The 27,931-nt window shown below is 49.1% G+C and overlaps 2 protein-coding genes across 12 annotated transcripts in view; both read right to left on the bottom strand.

Moving 5' to 3' along the window:
- Positions 1-3,386, bottom strand: part of LOC117728826 (src substrate cortactin-like) — an 11,668-nt gene extending 8,282 nt beyond the window's left edge. For both annotated transcript variants that reach the window (XM_034529734.1, XM_034529735.1), the window contains exons 1-6: positions 3,239-3,386; positions 1,380-1,478; positions 1,110-1,183; positions 863-992; positions 666-776; positions 13-67 (exon numbers count right to left, since the gene is read on the bottom strand). In XM_034529734.1, the coding sequence (XP_034385625.1) occupies positions 13-67; positions 666-776; positions 863-992; positions 1,110-1,183; positions 1,380-1,463 (454 nt within the window). In that variant the 5' untranslated portion in view covers positions 1,464-1,478; positions 3,239-3,386. The remainder of the gene's footprint in view (positions 1-12; positions 68-665; positions 777-862; positions 993-1,109; positions 1,184-1,379; positions 1,479-3,238) is intronic.
- A 1,142-nt stretch (positions 3,387-4,528) lies between these two features.
- The window catches only part of ppfia1 (PTPRF interacting protein alpha 1), a 46,691-nt gene continuing 23,288 nt past the window's right edge, over positions 4,529-27,931 (bottom strand). Inside the window, exons 14-29 of one of the 10 annotated variants that reach the window (XM_034529698.1) lie at positions 27,063-27,286; positions 26,318-26,534; positions 23,837-23,952; positions 23,523-23,695; positions 23,329-23,422; positions 22,594-22,605; positions 21,211-21,292; positions 20,355-20,555; positions 20,081-20,143; positions 14,576-14,751; positions 14,199-14,296; positions 13,169-13,344; positions 12,889-12,957; positions 12,616-12,772; positions 12,423-12,485; positions 4,529-5,902 (exon numbers count right to left, since the gene is read on the bottom strand). In XM_034529698.1, coding sequence (XP_034385589.1) covers positions 12,430-12,485; positions 12,616-12,772; positions 12,889-12,957; positions 13,169-13,344; positions 14,199-14,296; positions 14,576-14,751; positions 20,081-20,143; positions 20,355-20,555; positions 21,211-21,292; positions 22,594-22,605; positions 23,329-23,422; positions 23,523-23,695; positions 23,837-23,952; positions 26,318-26,534; positions 27,063-27,286 — 1,914 coding nt within the window. In that variant the 3' untranslated portion in view covers positions 4,529-5,902; positions 12,423-12,429. Of the gene's footprint in view, positions 5,925-12,422; positions 12,486-12,615; positions 12,773-12,888; positions 12,958-13,168; positions 13,345-14,198; positions 14,297-14,575; positions 14,752-20,080; positions 20,144-20,354; positions 20,556-21,210; positions 21,293-22,593; positions 22,606-23,328; positions 23,423-23,522; positions 23,696-23,836; positions 23,953-26,317; positions 26,535-27,062; positions 27,287-27,931 lie in introns of all 10 variants that reach the window. The other 9 variants (XM_034529697.1, XM_034529704.1, XM_034529695.1 and 6 more) reach the window with 9 other exon arrangements.

The raw sequence follows: 27,931 nt of genomic DNA on the forward strand, positions 1-27,931 counted from the left end.
TGGAGGCGTCACCTTTCTGTGAAGCGTGTTTCTCCGTCTTCCCGGCGTACTCGAACCCAACAGCTGACTGAGGAGAGAAGAAACACGTATTATGAGATTGTAAGAAGGAGCTTGATGTTCTACTCGTGTGTTAAGGAACCCAAGGAGGAGCTTGATGTTCTACTCGTGTGTTAAGGAACCCAAGGAGGAGCTTGATGTTCTACTCGTGTGTTAAGGAACCCAAGGAGGAGCTTGATGTTCTACTTAAGGAACCCAAGGAGGAGCTTGATGTTCTACTTAAGGAACCCAAGGAGGAGCTTGATGTTCTACTCATGTGTGTTAATGAACCCAAGGAGGAGCTTGATGTTCTACTTAAGGAACCCAAGGAGGAGCTTGATGTTCTACTCATGTGTGTTAAGGAACCCAAGGAGGAGCTTGATGTTCTACTTAAGGAACCCAAGGAGGAGCTTGATGTTCTACTTAAGGAACCCAAGGAGGAGCTTGATGTTCTACTCATGTGTGTTAATGAACCCAAGGAGGAGCTTGATGTTCTACTTAAGGAACCCAAGGAGGAGCTTGATGTTCTACTCATGTGTGTTAAGGAACCCAAGGAGGAGCTTGATGTTCTACTTAAGGAACCCAAGGAGGAGCTTGATGTTCTACTTAAGGAACCCAAGGAGGAGCACCTGGTCCACGCGGTCCGCCTGGACTCCAAACTTGCCCCCGAAGCCCTTGGACGTGTCCGTCTGGGAGCAGTGTGTAGATAACTTGCTCTGGTAGTCGTGACCCACAGCCGACTGAGAAGAAACACACGAAGAAGAACAAACGCATGAAGACCTTCAGCGGATGGAACCAGGTAGAACATCAACCCGTGACCTCTGACCTTGTCCATGCGGTCCTGCTGCAGCCCGAACTTGCCCCCGTAGCCGTGCGAGGCCTTGGGCATGGTCTCCTGCTCCTTCTGCTTCAGGCTGGTGTGCTCCGTGGACACCGTCTCACGCAGCCGGTGGATGCTACGCCGAGGAGGGAGGAGGGAGGAAGGAGGAAGGAGGAGAGAGGAAGGAGGAGAGAGCGTTAGGAGACACCTTGGTGGGTGGGGGCATTCATGAATGGGGGAGTGGCCTCCTCACTCGATGTGCTCCTGGTGTCCAGAGCCCTCCACCGTCTTGGCCCCCCAGCGCTGCTCCCTCTCCGACACGTCATTCTAGACACCAGAAAAGAAGGGGTTAACGGAGGAGAGGAGGAGGAGGAGGGAGAGCAGGAAGAGCAGGAGGAGGAAGAGCAGCAGGAGGAGGAAGAGGAGGAGGAATAGCAGGAGGAGGAGGAAGAGCAACAGGAAGAGGAAGAGGAGGAGGAAGAGCAGGAGGAGGAGGAAGAGGAAGAGGAGGAAGAGCAGGCACCTCAAAGTCGGGGTCCGTCTCCCAGTCGTCTGCGTCCTCGTTCACGGCCACGCTGACCGACTGTCCCGCTGCTGCCTTCCACATCTTCAGTGAAACACGCTGAAACACATGAAACACCACTTAATACGGCTTTGAAGAACAAGAAGAACAAGAAGAACAAGAAGAACAACCTGGACCTATTGATCTCACATGACTCCTGTATTAGCTGCTCTGCACAGGCTCCCTGTAAAATCAAGAATCACATTTAAAATTCTTCTCCTCACCTACAAAGCCTTGATTGGTGATGCACCATCATATCTTAAGGAGCTTGTAGTACCATATTGCCCCACTAGAGAGCTGCTCACTAAATGCGGGGCTACTTGTGGTTCCTAGAGTCCTAAAAAGTAGGATGGGAGCCAGAGCCTTCAGTTATCAAGCTCCTCTTTTATGGAACCAGCTTCCACTTTCAGTCCTGGAGGCAGACACAGTCATCTCATTCAAGAATAGACTTAAGACTTTCCTCTTTAATAGTGCTTATAGTTAGGGCTGAATCAGGTTTGCCCTGGTCCAGCCCCTTGATATGCTGCTATAGGCTTATAGGCTGCTGGGGGATGTTTTAGGATACACTGAGCACCTCTCTCCTCTTCTCTCTCTCCTTATGGATGAATTTACATCTCTCCATTGCACCTTATTAACTCTGCTTCCTCCCCGGAGGAACCATTGATCTTATTGGAGGAATCCCTTGGAACTATTGATCTATGAGGCATCAATTAACTGTCAAACGTGATACAACGACTGTAAACCGCGTCTCATCGTTTTGCTCTACTTCCATCTGAGGGAAGCTTCCTTATAGGAAGTCTTCAGTAGATCCCGTTTAACGATGACCAGCACAGAACTAATGGATCATAAAAAGCTCTGTGGGGGGGACGTCTCCAGACCAGCAGGAGACGTGGCTCCACCTCGGGGGGACGTCTCCAGACCAGCAGGAGACGTGGCTCCACCTCGGGGGGACGTCTCCAGACCAGCAGGGGACGTGGCTCCACCTTAGGGGGACGTCCCCAGACCAGCAGGAGACGTGGCTCCACCTTAGGGGGACGTCCCCAGACCAGCAGGAGACGTGGCTCCACCTTAGGGGGACGTCCCCAGACCAGCAGGAGACGTCTCCAGACCAGCAGGAGACGTGGCTCCACCTCGGGGGGACGTCTCCAGACCAGCAGGGGACGTGGCTCCACCTTAGGGGGACGTCCCCAGACCAGCAGGAGACGTGGCTCCACCTTAGGGGGACGTCCCCAGACCAGCAGGAGACGTGGCTCCACCTTAGGGGGACGTCCCCAGACCAGCAGGAGACGTCTCCAGACCAGCAGGAGACGTGGCTCCACCTCGGGGGGCCGTCTCCAGACCAGCAGGGGACGTGGCTCCACCTTAGGGGGACGTCCCCAGACCAGCAGGAGACGTGGCTCCACCTTAGGGGGACGTCTCCAGACCAGCAGGAGACGTGGCTCCACCTTAGGGGGGCCGTCTCCAGACCAGACGGTTACCGTTCATCCAGACACAATATTAAAAGGCTAGTTCCTCCAATTAAAACAAACGAGCGTCCGGCCGGAAGGAACCATTTCCGGTCACACCTGCAGGCGGACGGTCTCAAGGCAACACGGTGACCGGAAGGAACGGGACACCTTCCCACATACGGGGATTTAACGGGAAAGCGTGTTTTTAATCACCTCCTAAACCGGGATCGTGGTCCCGCAGTGGGTTAGTGTTGACGTGCGCGTGCGCGCGCGTGGTATTTCCGGCTCCAGTTTTCCTCGGTTAGCTCGCGGGCTAGGCGCCAGCGACGTCTCGCGCCCGCAGGTATTCGCTCGTGACGCGGCGACACTCACCGTGCTCGACAGGTAGAGTCCGATCAGACGTATCGATCACCGGCCGGTGGAGTCTCTCCTCGACGTGACGGGGAACCAGGCTCGCTACTGGGATCTGTGGGATCTGTGGGATCCGTGTCGCTCTCTCGCTCTTCCGGCTTCTCCCTGTATCCCTCTCTCCGGCGTGCTGACGTCACAAGTGGGCGGGGTCACGTAACACGTTTCTCATTAACCAATTATTATGTAATTATTATGTAATATTATGTTGGACTGGAAACCAGCTGTGGAAGCTCATTTAAAAAGAAATTAAGATCCTGTATGTCAATATATATATATATACATATAAAAATAAAAAATACATTAAAACAAAATATATATATATATATATATATAAAAAAAATATATATATATAAAAATAAAAAATACATTAAAAAAATATATATATAAAAATAAAAAAAAATATATAAAAAAAAAAATATATATATATATATATATATATATTGACTTACAGGATAGTTGAGTCATAATTTTTTCATCAGTGGCAGAAATGGTATTTTTTAAGATTCAAAAATATATTAAAATGTGTATATATCTCGTAGAAGTCATTACAATGACGAATTAGTATCTCAAAACAAGAAACTCAAAATATATTAATAAATAAAAATAATGAAACTAACTCTATATAAATACATATATATATATATATAAATGAATATATATAATTAACTTTTCACCTCTCCGCTCTCATAAAGCACCACAAACGTCTCTTTTCTATCGAGGTGACTGTTCACGTGTAAATTAAGTTGTTTCTCTCCAATTTGTTCAGATTTGCAACTCCGGTTTCCACCATGAAGTTCATCGGATCAAAATTATTATTAAACAATTAAAACCAGAGTGATGAAGGACATTGTGTGATCTTTGACTGGCAACAGACCAAAATAAAACCTGATTAAATATGTGCAACTGAGTCCCGTTGTCAAAAGGACATGAATGATTTCATAGCTTTTAAAAACATGTCATATTCTGATCATATTGGGCTCTTTTATTTATATTTATATAAATAAATAAATAAAATAAAAATATATATGTAAAAAAAAATTATATATATATATATATATATATATATATATACTGACTTGTGTGAATAAGATGTCCTTATTATGTCAGTGTTGCAATAAATGTTAAATATTTAACATTTAAGTAGAAATGAACACACACTAAAGCGTCCAAGAATGGATGGATGGATAAATATATAAGAGGGCCGGAAGCGGCCAAGAGTCCCGAGAGAAGCTTTGTATCTACAGTGGGAAATGAGTTTCAGCATTTTATTGAAAGTAAGCAATAAATAATATTGTGATAAAAGTAGTTTATAAGTACTCAAGACTGTACATCAGTTACAAGAAGATTCAAATGGGAGAGCAGGAATAAAACAGCAACATGATCTGTGCAGAAAGACTAAATCACAAACAGAGAACGCTTTAACTACATGTTGGGCTGCGGAACGTCTGCGGTTCCTTCATTGGGAACCAACGGTGGAACCTGTGTTTGGGGGGGGGGGGGGTACATTCACAGGAGCAAACCCGTGTGAGCGAGTAATAATAAATAAGAACAAGACAACAGAGAGGAGTTAAGCGATAAGGCTCGATATGAAATCTTTGTAAAAAAAAAAAGAAAAGTAGATGGAGAGGATCGCACCGCTTTGAGGTCATGGAGTCACAGCGGGGATCGACTGAGGCCTCAGTGAAGTTGGTCCATCGAAGGAGTTTCCACTCATCCGTACATTTCAAGTCCTGTACGAGTGTGTGTGTGTGTGTGTGTGTCTCCAGAGGTGAGGGAGGTTTGTTTTTCTTAAAGGGGCGCGCTGGTGTGTGTGTGTGTGTGTGTGTGTGTGTGTGTGTGTGTGGCCGGGTGGGGATAAAGAGGAGAAGTCACCACAGAACCTCCATTTCCTGTTTCCACATCTGAAAGAAGCCCTCTCGGTTCCTCCGCTACCGTTATATGGCTTTAATTCTTTAAATTCATTTTGGTTTGTCAGATATGGGAAATAACGAAGAGAAAAGGAAACATGTATGTGTTGTGTGATAGATAGATAGATAGATAGATATCTATATATATCTCCTCCGTCACCATCGCCCGTCTTGCCAGCAGGTATTTTAGTGGCGATGGATGACTCGGTGTTGCGCAACCCGTCTCGATATTCACACCTCGTTGACATGTACACAAAGATCAGCGGGAATACGCTACACACAAGTACAACAGTCACAAAGGATATGAAGTTATGTCAAAGTCACTGAAGCACTAATTCAATGATTAGAATTAAAATCAAAGAGAAAAAACAACAAAGACATACATCTGGTCAATAGAATCAGGATTATAAAAAAAGATAAAATGTCTGCTGGTAGAAATATACAAACTCCAGACAATAGAGACATTCAGGCTCATCTGAAAGCTTAGCTTCTAATACGGAGGGTTCTTTTTTAAAAAGTGGGTTGATTAAGAGGATAGAGGCAAAGAGGAGGGATTACATAGTAATTCTAAAATCAATTAAATGTCCCATTGGTTTACATAAATATAATAACAGAGCTAAAAGGTTTCCTCTGGGGACTCTGAGCTCCTCCGTGTTTCAGTTCATCATCCTGGTCTTGAATGCAGGGAACTCCCCCTCATCTTCAGACCAGCGGTTACCTATAGAAATAATGAGGATAAACTGAGAAGGAGAGAGGAGAACACGAGAGGAGAGAGGAGGAGGAGAGAGAGGAGGAGAGAGAGGAGAACACGAGAGGAGAGGAGAGAGAGGAGAACACGAGAGGAGGAGGAGAGGAGAGAGGGGAACACGAGAGGAGGAGGGGAGAGAGAGGAGAGAGGAGGAGAGGAGAGAGGGGAACACGAGAGGAGGAGGAGAGAGAGAGGAGAGAGGAGGAGGAGAGAGAGGAGAACACGAGAGGAGGAGGAGAGGAGAGAGGGGAACACGAGAGGAGGAGGGGAGAGAGAGGAGAGAGGAGGAGGATAGGAGAGAGGGGAACACGAGAGGAGGAGGAGAGAGAGAGGAGAGAGGAGGAGGAGGAGAGGAGAGAGGGGAACACGAGAGGAGGAGGGGAGAAAGAGGAGAACACGAGAGGAGGAGGAGAGGAGAGAGGGGAACACGAGAGGAGAGAGGGGAGAGAGAGGAGAGAGGAGGAGGAGAGAGAGGAGGAGGAGAGAGAGGAGAACACGAGAGGAGGGGGAAAGGAGAAAGAGGAGAACACGAGAGGAGGGGAGAGAGAGAGGAGAACACGAGAGGAGGGGAGAGGAGAGAGAGGAGAACACGAGAGGAGGAGGGAGAGAGAGGAGAACACGAGAGGAGGAGAGGAGAGAGAGGAGAACACGAGAGGAGGGGAGAGAGAGAGGAGAACACGAGAGGAGGAGAGGAGAGAGAGGAGAACACGAGAGGAGGAGGAGAGAGAGGAGAGCACAAGAGGAGGAGAGAGGAGAGAACACAAGAGGAGGAGAGAGGAGAACACGAGAGGAGGAGGGGAGAGAGAGGAGAACACGAGAGGAGGAGAGGAGAGAGGAGAACACGAGAGGAGGAGGGGAGAGAGAGGAGAACACGAGAGGAGGAGGAGAGAGAGGAGAGCACGAGAGGAGGAGGAGAGAGAGGAGAGCACGAGAGGAGGAGGAGGAGAGAGGGGAGAACACGAGAGGAGGAGAGGAGAGAGGGGAGAACACGAGAGGAGGAGAGGAGAACACGAGAGGAGGAGGAGAGAGGGGAGAGCACGAGAGGAGAACGGAGAACACGAGAGGAGGAGAGGAGAGAGGGGAGAACACGAGAGGAGGAGAGGAGAACGGAGAACACGAGAGGAGGAGAGGAGAACGGAGAACACGAGAGGAGGAGAGGAGAACACGAGAGGAGGAGAGGAGAACACGAGAGGAGGAGAGGAGAACACGAGAGGAGGAGGAGAGAGAGAGGAGAACACGAGAGGAGGAGAGGAGAACACGAGAGGAGGAGGAGAGAGAGGAGAGCACGAGAGGAGGAGAGGAGAGAGAGGAGAACACGAGAGGAGGAGGAGGAGAGGGGAGAACACGAGAGGAGGAGGAGGAGAGTGGGGAGAACACAAGAGGAGGAGAGAGGAGAACACGAGAGGAGGAGGAGAGAGAGGAGAACACGAGAGGAGGAGAGGAGAACACGAGAGGAGGAGGAGAGAGAGGAGAACACGAGAGGAGGAGAGGAGAACACGAGGAGGAGAGGAGAGAGAGGTGAACACGAGAGGAGGAGGAGAGAGAGAGAGAGAGGAGAACACGAGAGGAGGAGGAGAGAGAGAGAGAGAGGGGAACACGAGAGGAGGAGGAGAGGAGAGAGAGGGGAACACGAGAGGAGGAGGAGAGGAGAGAGAGGAGAACACGAGAGAAGGGGGAGAGGAGAGAGAGGAGAACACAAGAGGAGGAGGAGAGGAGAGAGAGGGGAACACGAGAGGAGAGAGAGGAGAACACGAGAGGAGAACACGAGAGGAGGAGGAGAGGAGAGAGAGGAGAACACGAGGAGGAGGAGGAGAGAGAGGAGAACACGAGAGAAGGAGAACACAAGGAGGAGGAGGAGGAGGAGGAGGAGAACACGAGGAGGAGGAGAGAGGAGAACACGAGAGGAGAACACAAGGAGGAGGAGGAGGAGGAGAGAGAGGAGGAGAGGAGAGGAGGAGAGGAGGCGAGAGGAGGCGAGAGGAGGAGAGGAGAGGAGGAGAGGAGGCGTACAACATGCGTTATTAAAGCCAAGTACAGTAGAAGAAAGCTGCTTTCTGCCTGGAAAAAGAGACGAGCCGTTCAGCAGTAGAGGGGCGATACGGTATAACCACGATGTCACCGCGATGTCACCGTGATGTCACCGCGATGTCACCGCGATGTCACCGCGATGTCACCGCGATGTCACCACGATGTCACCGCGATGTCACCGTGATACGATGTCACCGCGATGTCACCGCGATGTCACCACGATGTCACCGCGATGTCACCGTGATACGATGTCACCACGATGTCACCGCGATGTCACCGCGATGTCACCGCGATGTCACCGTGATACGATGTCACCACGATGTCACCGCGATGTCACCGTGATACGATGTCACCGCGATGTCACCGCGATACGATGTCACCGCGATACGATGTCACCGCGATGTCACCGCGATGTCACCACGATGTCACCGCGATGTCACCGCGATGTCACCGTGATACGATGTCACCGCGATGTCACCACGATACGATGTCACCGCGATGTCACTGCGATACGATGTCACCACGATACGATGTCACCGCGATGTCACCACGATACGATGTCACCGCGATGTCACCGCGATACGATGTCACCGCGATACGATGTCACCGCGATACGATGTCACCGCGATACGATGTCACCGCGATGTCACCACGATACGATGTCACCACGATACGATGTCACCACGATACGATGTCACCACGATGTCACCGCAATACGATGTCACCACGATACGATGTCACCACGATGTCACCACGATACGATGTCACCACGATGTCACCGCAATACGATGTCACCGCGATACGATGTCACCACGATGTCACCGCAATACGATGTCACCGCAATACGATGTCACCACGATACGATGTCACCACGATGTCACCGCAATACGATGTCACCACGATACGATGTCACCACGATGTCACCGCAATACGATGTCACCGCGATACGATGTCACCACGATGTCACCGCGATGTCACCGTGATACGATGTCACCGCGATGTCACCGCGATGTCACCGCGATACGATGTCACCGCGATACGATGTCACCGCGATACGATGTCACCGCGATGTCACCGTGATACGATGTCACCGCGATGTCACCGCGATACGATGTCACCGCGATACGATGTCACCACGATGTCACCGCGATGTCACCGTGATACGATGTCACCGCGATGTCACCGCGATACGATGTCACCGCGATACGATGTCACCACGATGTCACCGCGATGTCACCGTGATACGATGTCACCGCGATACGATGTCACCGCGATGTCACCACGATACGATGTCACCACGATACGATGCACCGCGATACGATGTCACCGCGATACGATGTCACCACGATGTCACCACGATACGATGTCACCGCGATACGATGTCACCGCGATGTCACCGTGATACGATGTCACCGCGATACGATGTCACCGCGATACGATGTCACCACGATACGATGTCACCACGATACGATGTCACCACGATGTCACCATGATACGATGTCACCACGATGTCACCGCGATGTCACCACGATACGATGTCACCACGATGTCACCGTGATACGATGTCACCGCGATACGATGTCACCGCGATACGATGTCACCACGATACGATGTCACCACGATACGATGTCACCACGATGTCACCATGATACGATGTCACCACGATGTCACCGCGATGTCACCACGATACGATGTCACCACGATACGATGTCACCACGATACGATGTCACCACGATGTCACCGCAATACGATGTCACCACGATACGATGTCACCACGATGTCACCACGATACGATGTCACCGCAATACGATGTCACCGCGATACGATGTCACCGCGATACGATGTCACCACGATGTCACCGCAATACGATGTCACCGCAATACGATGTCACCACGATACGATGTCACCACGATGTCACCGCAATACGATGTCACCACGATACGATGTCACCACGATGTCACCGCAATACGATGTCACCGCGATACGATGTCACCACGATGTCACCGCGATGTCACCGTGATACGATGTCACCGCGATGTCACCGCGATACGATGTCACCGCGATACGATGTCACCGCGATACGATGTCACCGCGATGTCACCGTGATACGATGTCACCGCGATGTCACCGCGATACGATGTCACCGCGATACGATGTCACCACGATGTCACCGCGATGTCACCGTGATACGATGTCACCGCGATGTCACCGCGATACGATGTCACCGCGATACGATGTCACCACGATGTCACCGCGATGTCACCGTGATACGATGTCACCGCGATACGATGTCACCGCGATGTCACCACGATACGATGTCACCACGATACGATGCACCGCGATACGATGTCACCGCGATACGATGTCACCACGATGTCACCACGATACGATGTCACCGCGATACGATGTCACCGCGATACGATGTCACCACGATGTCACCGTGATACGATGTCACCGCGATACGATGTCACCGCGATACGATGTCACCACGATACGATGTCACCACGATACGATGTCACCACGATGTCACCGCGATACGATGTCACCACGATGTCACCACGATACGATGTCACCACGATGTCACCGCGATACGATGTCACCGCGATACGATGTCACCACGATACGATGTCACCACGATACGATGTCACCACGATGTCACCACGATACGATGTCACCACGATACGATGTCACCGCGATACGATGTCACCGCGATACGATGTCACCGCGACGATACGATGTCACCACGATGTCACCGCAATACGATGTCACCACGATACGATGTCACCACGATACGATGTCACCACGATACGATGTCACCGCAATACGATGTCACCACGATACGATGTCACCACGATACGATGTCACCACGATACGATGTCACCACGATACTTAAGTCACGGTACGATATCATCACGATACTTGAGTCGCGGTACGATATCATCACGATAATTGAGTGGCGGTACGATATCACCACGATACTTAAGTCCCGGTACGATATCACCACGATACTTAAGTCGCGGTACGATATCATCACGATACTTAAGTCGCGGTACGATATCATCACGATAATTGAGTGGCGGTACGATATCACCACGATACTTAAGTCGCGGTACGATATCATCACGATACTTAAGTCGCGGTACGTTATCATCACGATAATTGAGAGGCGGTACGATATCATCACGATACTTAAGTCGCGGTACGATATCATCACGATAATTGAGAGGCGGTACGATATCACCACGATACTTAAGTCCCGGTACGATATCATCACGATAATTGAGTGGCGGTACGATATCATCACGATACTTAAGTCGCGGTACGATATCACCACGATACTTAAGTGGCGGTACGATATCATCACGATAATTGAGTGGCGGTACGATATCATCACGATACTTAAGTCCCGGTACGATATCATCACGATACTTAAGTCGCGGTACGATATCATCACGATAATTGAGAGGCGGTACGATATCACCACGATACTTAAGTCGCGGTACGATATCATCACGATAATTGAGTGGCGGTACGATATCATCACGATACTTAAGTCCCGGTACGATATCATCACGATAATTGAGAGGCGGTACGATATCACCACGATACTTAAGTCGCGGTACGATATCATCACGATAATTGAGAGGCGGTACGATATCACCACGATACTTAAGTCGCGGTACAATATCACCACGATACTTAAGTGGCGGTACGATATCATCACGATACTTAAGTCACGGTACGATATCACCACGATACTTAAGTGGCGGTACGATATCATCACGATACTTAAGTCGCGGTACGATATGACGATACGTTCATCTCATCAGTCCATTTCTAATAGCCCTGCAGCTAATGAACTAAAACATTTTTCATTATTAACCAATTTCTTTTTCCTTTGTTTCATTCTAATTAATTTAAAAACACAATTAAAATAATTAGGACATAACATAATTGTTTTGATGCATTATAAGCTGCTTAGAGTTAGTGTGAGGGAGTTAAACAGGTCATAATCTAACAACTTTATAAGAGTTTCTCGCGGAACATTTTACAAGATTAGATTGGAGCACATTGTGATAATGTTCTAATTTACTTTGGTCCAATCGTCATTTTTACTAATTGGAGCTTGAACGCGTCACAATGTAACCTCCGTACTTTACAACAGCATCTGTTGATGTCAGCGTTACTACGGTTACTAGCTCTCCTCCTGACGACTCGAACGCATGTTGTTCACAGAGGATCAAAATCAGACTGCAAAGCAGCAACGCAGATTTTTAGGTCCTTTTCTATGAAACCATGACTTATATAACCGCAATATATATATAAATAAATAAATAATCTATATATAATAAAAGATACAATATCGCCACGCCCGTATCGACCCCCCCCACCCTCATATTCTGCAGTGAAGCAACAGCAATACTGTGTGTGCTTTGAGTGAGCTTCTATAGTTGGTGCTTACCGTTGTGTTAACAAGAGTAGGTCCTGACTGTGGCCGTGTCCAGCCTCTGTATAGACTGACTTCCTGTGTCCATGTTGGCAGAATCACATGCAAAGACATGCCGTTAGTCACAGCACCGAGAACACAAACACAGCAGCATCAAGCCAGTCAGGAGGAATCAAGAAGTTCTACTAGTAAAACACACACAGCTTACCTTCCATCGGGCTCCTCTTTGGCTGAGGGGAGGGAGACCCCGCGCCGCTGCCGGTCACCCGGAAGTTGGCGGGCAGGGTGTCGGACATCTCCCTCATGTCTTTGGGCCTGAACTTCTTTCTCCATGAGGGAGCTCGACGGAAGTTCTTATCGTCATCCTTGGAGGGGGAGAGAGAGAGGGAGAGAGAGAGAGAGAGAGAGAGAGGGAGAGAGTTTAAAACCAGACGTGACTCATCGCTCCGTTTGTGTTGGCGTGTTTATTCGTGTTCTTCACCTCCTCCGTTCTCCGGTCGGTGCCGATAGCCAGAAGGCCGTTGTATTCACGCTCCAGAGCCGCTCTGGCCTACAAGAGAAAGACGAGTTACTGAGTCCACCCATTGAACTCTCATTCATCTTTTACAGTAGTATAGCAGGTATGCTACCGTATTAGCGTTAGCTCCACATGTTTCTAAGTAGAAACCTACATCTCCTCCCACCCTCTCCGGGTACCGAGCGTCACCGTTACACAACGTTCACACCAGTGATGAGTCACATGATCAGAGCGCTGTGCGTACCTGGGTGTTCTGCGTGGGGATCTGCAGCAGCAGAGCCAACGCGTTGTGATCGAAGGTCTCGTCCAAGGCCAGCAGCGCCCCGTGGACGCCGCTCTCAGAGAGGTTGCCGCTGTACTCCTTCAGCCCGATGGCCTGAATCCAGCTGATGACGCGCTCGTTACTCCACACCAGAACCTCTGAAGGGACAAACGCAGTGAGAGGAAGTCCCAGAAGAAGAACAACGTCCTGTCTTATCGTCGTCTAAAGGGAAAGACCTTCAGTCCAACGTTAACCTTCACAGTAGATAGTGTTCTCCTCCAGTATCCAGTAGATCATGTGACCATTAGATCAGTAGAACATGTGATCAGTAGATCACGTGACCATTAGATCACGTGATCAGTAGAACATGTGATCAGTAGATCACGTGACCAGTAGATCACGTGACCAGTAGATCATGTGACCATTAGATCAGTAGAACATGTGATCAGTAGATCACGTGACCAGTAGATCATGTGACCATTAGATCAGTAGAACATGTGATCAGTAGAACATGTGATCAGTAGAACATGTGATCAGTAGATCACGTGACCAGTAGATCATGTGACCATTAGATCAGTAGATCACGTGATCAGTAGAACATGTGATCAGTAGATCACGTGATCAGTAGAACATGTGATCAGTAGATCATGGCATCATGATGTTTCTCTGGTCTCTGATCATGTGACTTTGTAAACAACCAATCAGTGTTTAGACCGACAGGGAGGAGAGCTAGTAACGTTAGCTAGTAACGTTAGCAGCACCGCTAACGGAGAACCAGGAGGTTCACTTCAGGTACATGATGATGCGTTCAGGCTCCGCTCAGTGAACATGAGTACTGGCTGAAGGTAACTGATGCGTTCACATGAAATAGTAACATGTAGTGTTGGTGATTAACCAGAATAAATCCAGGCGTTTTCACATGAATATAAAATAGATATTAGAGATGAATTACGAGCCGTTGGACTTCCTGTGGACCTGAAGTGAGTCTTATGATCCGTTGTAAAGAAGTCACCTTGAAGGTCCAGCAGAGACGCCTCCCTTCTCCTCTCCAGCTCCTTCCTGTCGTAGTTGAGTCGTCTCAGAGACATCACTGCGCACTGGAAACTGTTCCTGTTGCACAAACAAACACAGTTGTTGTTTATTTACATCCTAGTTGCTCTGGTTTCATCATAAATGTTTGCAAATGTAAAGAAATATGCAAATGAGACATTAAATGTTTGCCATATCCCCAGAAGATAAATGTGATATTTATTGTATTACAAGTGTTATGAAATGTTATGTTTGAATATGCAAATTAGGTATTATCTAATGGTGACTTCAGGAGAAATCTTCAGAGAAAATAGTAAAATACAGAAAACGGAATGGAAGCAGTCTACTGTGGGGGTCTACCTGTGGAAGCTGTCCACCATCTTGAGCTGCCCCCGGAGGTCCTTCTTGGTGAGGTGGTCCAGCATGCGGGCGTCCACCAGGGACTCCATGAAGTAGGAGCGGTACTGAGGTAGACCCAGGCTGGGCAGCCACTCGTTGCCGATCCACTCGTGGTTCATGTCTCCGTACGCCAGCGTCTACGGCCAGAGAACACGGGGGTTAACCAACAGTCTACGGCCAGAGAACACGGGGGTTAACCAACAGTCTACGGCCAGAGAACACGGGGGTTAACCAACAGTCTACGGCCAGAGAACACGGGGGTTAACCAACGGTCTACGGCCAGAGAACACAGGGGTTAACCAACAGTCTACGGCCAGAGAACACGGGGGTTAACCAACGGTCTACGGCCAGAGAACACGGGGGTTAACCAACGGTCTACGGCCAGAGAACACGGGGGTTAACCAACGGTCTACGGCCAGAGAACACGGGGGTTAACCAACGGTCTACGGCCAGAGAACACAGGGGTTAACCAACAGTCTACGGCCAGAGAACACAGGGGTTAACCTACGGCAAGAGAACACGGGGGTTAACCAACAGTCTACGGCCAGAGAACACGGGGGTTAACCAACGGTCTACGGCCAGAGAACACGGGGGTTAACCAACAGTCTACGGCCAGAGAACACGGGGGTTAACCAACAGTCTACGGCCAGAGAACACGGGGGTTAACCAACAGTCTACGGCCAGAGAACACGGGGGTTAACCTACGGCAAGAGAACACGGGGGTTAACCAACAGTCTACGGCCAGAGAATACGGGGGTTAACCAACAGTCTACGGCCAGAGAACACGGGGGTTAACCAACAGTCTACGGCCAGAGAACACGGGGGTTAACCAACGGTCTACGGCCAGAGAACACAGGGGTTAACCAACGGTCTACGGCCAGAGAACACGGGGGTTAACCAACGGTCTACGGCCAGAGAACACGGGGGTTAACCAACGGTCTACGGCCAGAGAACACGGGGGTTAACCAACGGTCTACGGCCAGAGAACACGGGGGCTAACCAACGGTCTACGGCCAGAGAACACGGGGGTTAACCAACGGTCTACGGCCAGAGAACACAGGGGTTAACCAACAGTCTACGGCCAGAGAACACAGGGGTTAACCTACGGCAAGAGAACACGGGGGTTAACCAACAGTCTACGGCCAGAGAACACGGGGGTTAACCAACAGTCTACGGCCAGAGAACACGGGGGTTAACCAACAGTCTACGGCCAGAGAACACGGGGGTTAACCAACAGTCTACGGCCAGAGAACATGGGGGTTAACCTACGGCCAGAGAACACGGGGGTTAACCTACGGCAAGAGAACACGGGGGTTAACCAACAGTCTACGGCCAGAGAACACGGGGGTTAACCTACGGCCAGAGAACACGGGGGTTAACCTACGGCAAGAGAACACGGGGGTTAACCAACAGTCTACGGCCAGAGAACACGGGGGTTAACCAACAGCCTACGGCCAGAGAACACGGGGGTTAACCAACGGTCTACGGCCAGAGAACACGGGGGTTAACCAACGGTCTACGGCCAGAGAACACAGGGGTTAACCAACAGTCTACGGCCAGAGAACACGGGGGTTAACCAACGGTCTACGGCCAGAGAACACGGGGGTTAACCAACGGTCTACGGCCAGAGAACACGGGGGTTAACCAACGGTCTACGGCCAGAGAACACAGGGGTTAACCAACAGTCTACGGCCAGAGAACACAGGGGTTAACCTACGGCAAGAGAACACGGGGGTTAACCAACAGTCTACGGCCAGAGAACACAGGGGTTAACCAACGGTCTACGACCAGAGAACACGGGGGTTAACCAACAGTCTACGGCCAGAGAACACGGGGGTTAACCAACAGTCTACGGCCAGAGAACACGGGGGTTAACCTACGGCAAGAGAACACGGGGGTTAACCAACAGTCTACGGCCAGAGAATACGGGGGTTAACCAACAGTCTACGGCCAGAGAACACGGGGGTTAACCAACAGTCTACGGCCAGAGAACACGGGGGTTAACCAACGGTCTACGGCCAGAGAACACAGGGGTTAACCAACGGTCTACGGCCAGAGAACACGGGGGTTAACCAACGGTCTACGGCCAGAGAACACGGGGGTTAACCAACGGTCTACGGCCAGAGAACACAGGGGTTAACCAACGGTCTACGGCCAGAGAACACGGGGGTTAACCAACGGTCTACGGCCAGAGAACACGGGGGCTAACCAACGGTCTACGGCCAGAGAACACGGGGGTTAACCAACGGTCTACGGCCAGAGAACACGGGGGTTAACCAACGGTCTACGGCCAGAGAACACAGGGGTTAACCAACAGTCTACGGCCAGAGAACACAGGGGTTAACCTACGGCAAGAGAACACGGGGGTTAACCAACAGTCTACGGCCAGAGAACACGGGGGTTAACCAACAGTCTACGGCCAGAGAACACGGGGGTTAACCAACAGTCTACGGCCAGAGAACACGGGGGTTAACCAACAGTCTACGGCCAGAGAACACGGGGGTTAACCTACGGCCAGAGAACACGGGGGTTAACCTACGGCAAGAGAACACGGGGGTTAACCAACAGTCTACGGCCAGAGAACACGGGGGTTAACCAACAGTCTACGGCCAGAGAACACGGGGGTTAACCAACAGTCTACGGCCAGAGAACACGGGGGTTAACCAACAGTCTACGGCCAGAGAACACGGGGGTTAACCAACGGTCTACGGCCAGAGAACACGGGGGTTAACCAACAGTCTACGGCCAGAGAACACGGGGGTTAACCAACAGTCTACGGCCAGAGAACACGGGGGTTAACCTACGGCAAGAGAACACGGGGGTTAACCAACGGTCTACGGCCAGAGAACACGGGGGTTAACCAACGGTCTACGGCCAGAGAACACGGGGGTTAACCAACGGTCTACGGCCAGAGAACACGGGGGTTAACCAACAGTCTACGGCCAGAGAACACGGGGGTTAACCAACAGTCTACGGCCAGAGAACACGGGGGTTAACCAACAGTCTACGGCCAGAGGACACGGGGGTTAACCAACAGTCTACGGCCAGAGAACACGGGGGTTAACCAACAGTCTACGGCCAGAGAACATGGGGGTTAACCAACGGCAAGAGAACATGGGGGTTAACCAACAGTCTACGGCCAGAGAACACGCTGGAGAACACGTTGATTATTTTATGAAGTATAGCGGTAGACCGTTCTAGTAATGTGTTAGAACGATACAGTTCCAATTGTATCCTTTATTATCTTTAATATATAAATGTCACACACATTTCAAGCCATTCCTCATTTGTGTTTTGTGAATCTGTTGGCGCATCATGTTTATGAAGGTGGAGCCTACAACCTTCATTTTGAATGAGAGAATCTTTTTAAAGTATCCGTGTTTGTTTACTCTTCCAAAGCTTTGAGATTGTTGTCTTTACATTAGATTTGACACAGAAAACCCGACTTGTTGAAATACATTATGTTGAATAAAGATCAAGGAGAACAGAATGATTTACAAATAACAAAAGCTTAAAAACTTTAAGACGTTTCAGGAGTTAAGCTTCTTGTCATTTGTTGTTTTGTTGTTTTGTTGTTTTCTTGGTTAGTTTGTTAGTAACTTCTTTTTTAGATCTGGGTCAACTCTTTAAAATAAAATCAGGTACTTTTGCATAATGAGGATTATTAATTGTAACAACGATAGAGAGGCTCAACGTCTTCTGAAGGTCCCTGAAGGCATCATATGTTCTGCAGGTGAGTGGGAAGTTCAATCATAACAAGTGAAAAGTGAAATAAGGGTGTGGGGGAGGGGGGGGGGGGGGGGGGGGGGGGGGGGGGGGGTGCAAACCTGGGCCCAGCTGCCCTCGTCATCCTCCTGGTGTTAGCGTGGTTAGAGTGAGCGTGGTGAGAAGAACAGAGAGGTGAGGGGTTAGTGAGGCAGCGCTGGAGCAGCTTCATCAGAGGACAACAACAACAACAACAACAAGCAGCCGGAACAGCATCAAAACACATTATAGGAGTCATGGATAAAACACTCTATTGTGGCTAAATACCATTATATTAATCTATCTACATTTCCTGTAAATCGATTCAGAAACTATAAAACAAACTATTTAATTGATGTTTCATCACAGCGACTGAAGCAACATATTCAGTTGTTGTTCACAGATTCACTTTATTTATTTAAAGCCGTTTGCATGGCTGATGAAAATTAAATATTCCACTAATATTCACGTTTTCATGCAATAATGTTCCTATAAATCATTAATAATCATTAATAATCCCTCGGCATCGAGATGCGAGAGGAAACCGTTTCCATAACTTCAGAATAACGGTGGAAAATTAAAAGTGCACGTGAACATGGTCAGTGGTTCAGAAACAGAATGGAAGTAGAGCCGACCGGCAACACGGGTACTAATGATGATAATAAATAAAGCCACCTTGTTATAATAATAATAATAATAAATAAATAAAGCCACTTCGTTCTAATAATAATTAATAAATAAAATAAATAAAGCCACTTCGTTATAATAATAATAATAAATAAAGCCACTTCGTTCTAATAATAAAAATAAAGCCACTTCGTTATAATAATAATAAATAAAGCCACTTCGTTATAATAATAATAAATAAAGCCACTTCGTTATAATAATGAATAAAGCCACTTCGTTATAATAATAATAAATAAAGCCACCTTGTTATAATAATGAATAAATAAAGCCACTTCGTTATAATAATAATAATAAATAAAGCCACCTTGTTATAATAATGAATAAATAAAGCCACTTCGTTATAATAATAAATAAAGCCACTTCGTTATAATAATAATAAATAAAGCCACTTCGTTATAATAATGAATAAAGCCACTTCGTTATAATAATAATAAATAAAGCCACCTTGTTATAATAATGAATAAATAAAGCCACTTCGTTATAATAATAATAAATAAAGCCACCTTGTTATAATAATAATAAATAAAGCCACTTCGTTATAATAATAATAAATAAAGCCACTTCGTTACAATAATAAATAAATAAATAACCTCCATGACACCTCGTTCCCTCCGGTTCAAACATTTATTCACACGGAGAAATCGCAGTAAACCTGCAGCACACACACACACACATTAAATAACTACCTGAAACACACACACACACACACACACACACACACACACACACACACACACACACGAGGAAACTACCAACACCAACGAGGAGGAAAGATAATCACAAACGGACAAAAGGCTTCTAAAGGGTCTCGTTTCAAGTTGCCCAATGAGACTCCAGGAGGCCGGATCAATAAGTGTTGAACGTTAAGGTCTGAGAGAGGAGGTTCTGCTGCAGAGACGAGGTTCTGCTGCAGAGACGAGGTTCTGCTGCAGAGACGAGGTTCTGATCATCTTGAAGGAAACTTGAAACGAGACCCGCCGGCCGCCGCAGAAGCAAAACGCCACCGAGCGTCACAGCCAATCAGAGGAGACTAACCGTGGGAGGCGTGGCCGCCAAACTCTCCATCTCTTCATGAGTGAGCCAAACGTTTCCTGTGGTCTGATCATTAGACAACATGCCCCGCCCCCCCCACCCGCCCCCCAACCAATCACAAGTGAGAGTCGTGTGTGAAGAGAGTGATGAAGGAGGAGAAGAGAGCGGGAGAGAAGAGAAGAACAAAGGTTGGTTTGTTTCATCAGTTAGAGTTAAAGATCAGAAGCAGTTTGATTCCATGGTTAGTGTGTGTGTGTGTGTGTGTGTGTGTGTGTACCGTTCTGGAGGTGGGCGGGGCCGAGGGGCTGGTGAGTGACATGATCTCCTGGATGGCGAGGCGGAGCTTGAGGCGGTGCAGCGGGTTGCTGATCCCGATCTCACGCTGGATCTCCGTGTCCGACAGCGCCGACATGATGGCGCCGCTCTTCACGTTGGCGCGGCACGCCGCCACGTACCAGGCCGGCATGCCCACCCACAGCTGGGGGGGGGGGGGGGGGGGGGATTATTGATCAATGATCATCCATATTGACAGACATAGAGCCCTTTGTGGTTTTATAGCTGCTGGTCTACAAGGATCCAGGATCTGAAGTCAGTAAACCATCAAAGAGACTCAATGTTGTTCTTTTACTTTGTTCTAGTAGTTTATCAGCCAGTACTCGTGTTCACTGAGCGGAGCCTGAACGCATCATGAGAACGTTATCATTTACCTTCAGCCAGTACTCGTGTTCACTGAGCGGAGCCTGAACGCATCATGAGAACGTTATCATTTACTTTCAGCCAGTACTCATGTTCACTGAGCAGAGCCTGAACGCATCATGAGAACGTTATCATTTACCTTCAGCCAGTACTCGTGTTCACTGAGCGGAGCCTGAACGCATCATGAGAACGTTATCATTTACCTTCAGCCAGTACTCATGTTCACTGAGCAGAGCCTGAACGCATCATGAGAACGTTATCATGTACCTTCAGCCAGTACTCGTGTTCACTGAGCGGAGCCTGAACGCATCATGAGAACGTTATCATCTACCTTCAGCCAGTACTCGTGTTCACTGAGCGGAGCCTGAACGCATCACAATGTAAACTAGTCAACACATTGGTTGTTTAGTTGCAACTCTTTGTCTCTACGGTCGTACCTCCAGCCAGACCACCACAGTCGGGCCGTCCCACTGGGCGAATGGAAGGCCCTGCATGCGAGCTTCCTCCAGTAGTTCATGCCTGAGACGAAAAACAAACATTAAACACAAAATATGCAGAAAATACACACAAAGTCATCAAAAGCCCAATATGCACTGCATCACAAAGCACCTCTGGAACAGAGACACAAGCCCAGAGACAACCGACATGCATCCTCACGACAGAGCGGAGAGGTTGAGAGGAAACGAAGCAGTTGAACTCAGAAAGACTAAAACACACATCTGGAAAACCTCTGGACACAAAGGCACGACCACAGAAACCTCTCGGGGCCTCTACCCTCCAGGTTTCAGCAGATGTTCTTCTGGTGGGCCTCTGGCAGCGTCAAAGGTCTACGTGGAGGAGCAGGACCGTACGGCTGTAGGGGGCGTGGCATGCAGAGAGGGCGGGGCCACTTCTAAAGGCTGTACATCCACTTCATGCACAATAAGGAATATTTAGTAGAGGATCCTCAGATTCAGGGTCTGAGGAGTTTTGTGTAATTCAGGGTCAAAGAGCCGACGCTCTGAAGTGAAGCGTGTTGGACCACTAGAGGGCGCTGTGGGCCACGTAAACATCTGTTGGGCAGGTTGAGGCAATGTGTCTTCTCTTGGATTACGGTGAGTGTTGAACACCAGCTGAGGCTCTGGAGAGCATCACTGGTAATGATGACGGATGTTTTAATGAGCTTGGAAAAGACCGTTGTTCCTCTTTGTGGACCTGAAGCCACATGCAGAACAATGCTTTCCAGGTTTCTATTGTCCAGGACAATTAAATTCCCCATTTCACCTCCTTGTGGGTCTGGCTTTAGTTGATTCATTTGTCATTGCCTTAGGTGTGTGTGTAATTAATAAATAAATAAATAAAATAAATAATAGTATTGCCATATATTTAAGTTTGGCACCTGGGATTCTTTTTGTCTTGGTATTTCTACCCTATATATGAAATAAATATGTAAATAAGGTCTCTCAATGTGTAGTCAAGTTAAAATAAGTTTGAATAAATAAAAGGATTAAAAGATTTGTCCAAAAGCAACAAACGGAACCAGTCGAGTTGATTTCTTGTCCAGAAGTTTTAAAAGATAAATAATAATAATAATAATAATAATAATAAACTGGTTAGTTATCTTTCCCATAGTTGCAACTTCATGCTCAATAGGAAAACTGTGCCACACACACACACACACACACACACACACACTCTTGTTAGTTAAGCTCCTCTGTGGAGCGCAGGGTAAAGAGCAGCGTGGAAAAGCCTTCAGGCAGTCGGAGGGACGAGCGGTTTGGGGTCCTCTGAGTTACCGGAGAGAAGAAAAGGTAAAGCAGAAGCAATATGAACCAACTTACCCCGTCTTGGGACTATGGAATGAGAGGGGGATGATACAAAAAGAAGAAGAGGGGGTTCACAAAACAATAAAGAGAGAAAGAATTAACTAATCTACGAGCTGCGTGGAAGCAAAACATATTAATAAATACGTTTATCAAACAGAATAGGGGGAAAAATAAATAACCTCTGGAGTAAACTGCAGTGGGAAGAAGAGCTGATGGAGTGAGAGTGAGGAGAGTGAGAGTGAGGAGTGTGAGAGGGTGGAGAGTGAGGAGAGTGAGAGTGAGGAGTGTGAGAGGGTGGAGAGTGAGGAGAGTGAGAGTGAGGAGTGTGAGAGGGTGGAGAGTGAGGAGAGTGAGAGTGAGGAGTGTGAGAGGGTGGAGTGTGAGAGGGTGGAGAGTGAGAGGGTGGAGAGTGGAGTGTGAGAGTGAGGAGTGTGAGAGGGTGGAGAGTGAGGAGTGTGAGAGGGTGGAGAGTGGAGTGTGAGAGTGAGGAGTGTGAGAGGGTGGAGAGTGAGGAGTGTGAGAGGGTGGAGAGTGAGGAGTGTGAGAGGGTGGAGAGTGAGTGTTGGTCAACATGTTGCATCATCATGGATCAACGGACGTAAACAACAACGCTGAACTCCTGATCGCGTGTTTTATTTTTACCGCTAACGATCGGCAGGGAAACTTTATTTCACCTTTTGACGGTTAAACTGTGTGTGTGTGTGTGTGTGTGTGTGTGTGTGTGTGTGTGGCTGATAGGATGACACGTACTTCTTCTGCAGCTTCCTGTTCTTCTCCGCGGGGCCCCCCAGGGTGCCCATCCCTAAGCCGTCCTTAGGAGAGCTCTCTGCCTCAGGAGTGCCTGCTGGGAACACACACACACACACACACACACACACTTCGGTTCAGAGGCGTGGCGCTGTGGCGGCGGCGTTCACCTGAGCCGGTGCTCTGCGGCGCCTCACCTTGGCCGGGGGAGTCCTTGCCGGGCAGGCTGGGCCGGCCCTTCTCCTTCTTCCCAAAGAGGCGCCCGATGGAGGACTTGATGCTCTTCTTCTTGGCCGCCTTGTTGAGGGAGTCCTGGCTGCTGTTGCTGCTGCTCGGGTCGCTGCCCTGGCCGTCCTGCAGGCCCCCCAGGCTACGGGACCAGAACCGTGACACCAGAACCGTCACACCAGAACCGTGACACCAGAACCGTCACACCAGAACCGTGACACCAGAACCGTCACACCAGAACCGTCACACCAGAACCGTCACCGAACGGGACTCGTTTTCTTACCCTCGGATGTCCTCGTGGCTGGCGGCGTGCCCCGCCTCCCGGCTCAGGCGCATGGAGCGCGGCGTGGTGGGCGGCGACGTCTCGCATCGGATGGTGGCCTTGTCGTCCTGAGAGGACTGCGTTACAGAGACACACGTTAGGGGAGGGGCTTCATTCTGACCCGTTTCACCGCGGAGACAACAAATAACCACGACATCGTCATTCAACACACTGTGAGGGACTATATATATATATATATATATATATATCACAATGTCTAAGAACCGCATGTGATGATATGGAATGAATAAACACGTCGTTCTACACACACACACACACACAGCAGAAAAGGAAGTGAAGCTTGATGGGGTCAAGTTGGGACGCTCTAGTTTACCTTCCTGCGGTGCTTGCGCAGGTCGCTAGGCTGAAGCGGGCAAGGAAAGAGGAGAGAGGAGACAAAACAAGCCGTTAGTGAGACTCACAACAGACCGGTGGATCCGAGGCAACACACACACACACACACACACACACACACACAGGAAACCAGAGCCAGATAGAGAGTTCACACACAGTCTAAATTGTGCAGTTCTTTGAAAGTCTGCAGGAGACACGTCAAAACAACCACGCTGGAGGTCGGGTGCAGCCTGCATCTGAAGCTGAGGAAGAGGAAACTGACTTCAGCTCCACGTGTGAACAAAGAGGAGTTCACGCTCAACGTGCCGGTCGCTGCAGTATTCTCCTTCTCGCCACCAGAGGGCGCACAAACAGAATGAACGGAGGAATGACCACAAAGAGTAAGACCATAATACGTCCACGATGCAGAGGAGGGATTGTAATCATGGGGAATCCATTAACTACTTCATACACACACACTGTAGAGGAAGAAGTGGAGTATTAAAGGCTTATTAAAGGATTTGGCTGCTAAACAGGCAGAAAGTTCAGACTTCCAGTTCCTAAAACGCCTCAAAGCTCATCGTGCTCCTATAAATAGTGTTTGTATAAGTTTAACTGGTGATAATAAAACACAAATGAAGTGTGGCAGAGTTTATGAAGCAGATCGTCATATTTTCCACTGCATTCCTCACCGGCCTGGCATCATAAACCATCATGGGGCCACAGTTCTCTGGTAGAGTATTCTTCCCCATAGGAGATCCCTAATCGGTCGTTTCCTTTCCTCCTTTCCTCGTCGGACACAGAGGAAGAGATTAGGGAGCGAGGAACCACCCCAATGTTCCTCTCCTCCTTTCAGGAGGCTTTGAAGGCGGAGCTTCTTTTCTTTATCCACAACGTCAACAAATATGACACGCAGATGGAAAAAGGGGCGGGGCTCCTTCTGGGGACCGAGCAGACGCTCCGCTTGGACTCCAGATCACACGTTCCCCAAAAGGAACCGACGAGGAACGCCAGCTCAGAGTCTAACGGGGAGAACCAACGAGAACTAAACCTTCCACCTCAAAGCGAGGATCAGCTGTTCCACTAGGAACTCAAATAACTCAGGTACCTGAGTTCCTAGTGGAACAGCTGATCCTCGGGTGTCTGTGTGTGTGTGTGTGTGTCGGTGTGTGTCTCTGTGTGTGTGTGTGTGTGTGTGTGTGTCTCTGTGTGTGTGTGTGTCTCTGTGTGTGTGTGTGTGTGTCTCTGTGTGTGTGTGTGTGTGTCTGTGTCTGTGTGTGTGTGTGTCTGTGTGTGTGTCTGTGTGTGTGTGTCTGTGTGTGTCTCTGTGTCTGTGTGTGTCTCTGTGTCTGTGTGTGTGTGTGTCTCTGTGTGTGTGTCTGTGTGTGTCTGTGTCTGTGTGTGTCTCTGTGTGTGTGTCTGTGTGTGTCTCTGTGTGTGTGTCTGTGTGTGTCTGTGTCTGTGTGTGTCTGTGTCTGTGTGTGTCTCTGTGTCTGTGTGTGTGTGTGTGTGTCTGTGTCTGTGTGTGTGTCTCTGTGTGTGTCTGTGTGTGTGTGTGCTCGCTACAGTTTCTAAGCCAAATCAATGTTTTCTGTTCGTCATAAAAAGAAAAAGGAGCGTCACTTTGACTCAACATCCTGTGAAGAACTGAAGCTGAGCCGCCATCTTTAAAAAGATCCTTTCATGAACCCACTGGAGGAAAGAACCTCCGCGTGTTCATTGGAGGTTCTTACAGAAGAAGCCGGCTCTGATTGGTTGTTCCTCGTCACGTGACAGAAAAGCTGTGCACCGCTCGAGCTTTAAAACGATGGATTTGAGCCTCGTGATCGGCCATTAATTCTTCTCATAAGGAACAAAGAGGAGGAAGAGGAGGAAGAGGAGGCAGACTGCACCCACCGGGGGGGGGGGGGGGGGGGGGGGGTACCTGAAAGTAGGGAGCAAAGCTACAGGCGTGCGCTGCACCGTGCGGCAGGTAAGTGACTGTCTGCTGGGAGCTCTGGATGACGACGGGGTCATAGCAATACTGCTACAGGCGAGGGCAGTGACACACATGGTTACACACTCACGTCGACGACAACAACAACAACGTGGAGATAAACAAGCTTTTACCAAGGTCATGACCCCCATGCGGTCCAGTTCTCTGTTGGGGCTGCGGGGGACCCGTCTGGGGGTGGAGTGTCCGGAGCCCGGCGGGGAGCCGGCGCACAGTGACGGCGGGATGGAGCTCATGGAGCGGAAGTGGCCCCCCAGGCTTTCGCCGCTGCCCACCCGGTACTCGATCTCCTCGGCCCGGATGGCGGTGTTCTCCTTCTCCTCCTGGATCATTCTGCAACGACGAAGGAGTTCGGTTAACACCCTCCCGACCCAAAACCCCCCCTCAGCGGGGCTGGAAAGCACGTCTTCTTCAGACATTACACCAAAAACGACATTATTCATCAGCCGGGAGTCAGATGAGCATTGTTAGCAGACGCTCATCTGTCCGATGGTCCTTAAACGCGTCATGTGTGACGAGCGCTTCCTTCAGAAAAAAGCAATGGAAACAAAGCTTTAAATTGTGATAAATAAATAATTTTTTTAAGCATTTATTCTTTAGGTCTCATTTAAAATGTCGCCTAAAATAAACTGTGAATTGTAGATTCTGTAAACATCTGTAGCTCCTCAGTGAAACTTCTTTTCTCTACATTGGAAACACACCTTTGATATTTATGGTTGTACAACTTGCGTTCTTTTAAATGATTTATGTCACTAACCGTGTTCTTCTGCACTAAAGACGTTCTAGTTCTCCGTTTCCAGAGAGGGAGCAGGACTTTTATTTTGAAGGGGGAAAGACCACAGAGCTTGGGGGGGGGGGCACCTGATCTCGTTGTTGATGGCGTCCAGCTGCTCCTGCAGCATCAGGGCCAGCGTCTGGGCGTCCGCTTGGCCCCCGGGTGACAGCAGGTCCACGGAGCTGAACATGGTCTCCCGGTCGTCCTCCAGGTCCGAGGCGTCCATGTCGCTCTCGAAGGCCTGGGCCACGTTGGCCAGCACGTTGGCCTGCTGCATGCGCTCCCACTCCTGCTCGTTCAGGGTCTGCACCTGGAGTCGACCAATCAGGGGGGGGGGGCGGTACCGCAGAGGAGGAAGGACGTTGGACAGGAGAGAAGTGGGCGTTAGCCGAGTTGTGGACGTTAGCCGGTACACGAGAGTGATTCACCCAAAACATCAAAGACTTACATGTCGCTGCAGTCCAGAGGAAGCAGAGAAACAGAAGAAACAGTCATCACACAGAACCAGTCATCACACAGAACCAAACAGAACCAGTCATCACACAGAACCAGTCATCACACAGAACCAAACAGAACCAGTCATCACACAGAACCAGTCATCACACAGAACCAAACACACAGAACCAAACACCACACAGAATCAGTCATCACACAGAACCAAACACACAGAACCAAACACACAGAAACAGTCATCACACAGAACCAAACACACAGAAACAGTCATCACACAGAACCAAACACACAGAACCAAACACACAGAAACAGTCATCACACAGAACCAAACACACAGAAACAGTCATCACACAGAACCAAACACACAGAAACAGTCATCACACAGAACCAAACATCACACAGAAACAGTCATCACACAGAACCAAACATCACACAGAAACAGTCATCACACAGAACCAAACACACAGAAACAGTCATCACACAGAACCAAAACACAGAAACA

Source organism: Cyclopterus lumpus, chromosome 3, assembly GCF_009769545.1.
Source record: "Cyclopterus lumpus isolate fCycLum1 chromosome 3, fCycLum1.pri, whole genome shotgun sequence".
NCBI lineage: Eukaryota > Metazoa > Chordata > Actinopteri > Perciformes > Cyclopteridae > Cyclopterus > Cyclopterus lumpus.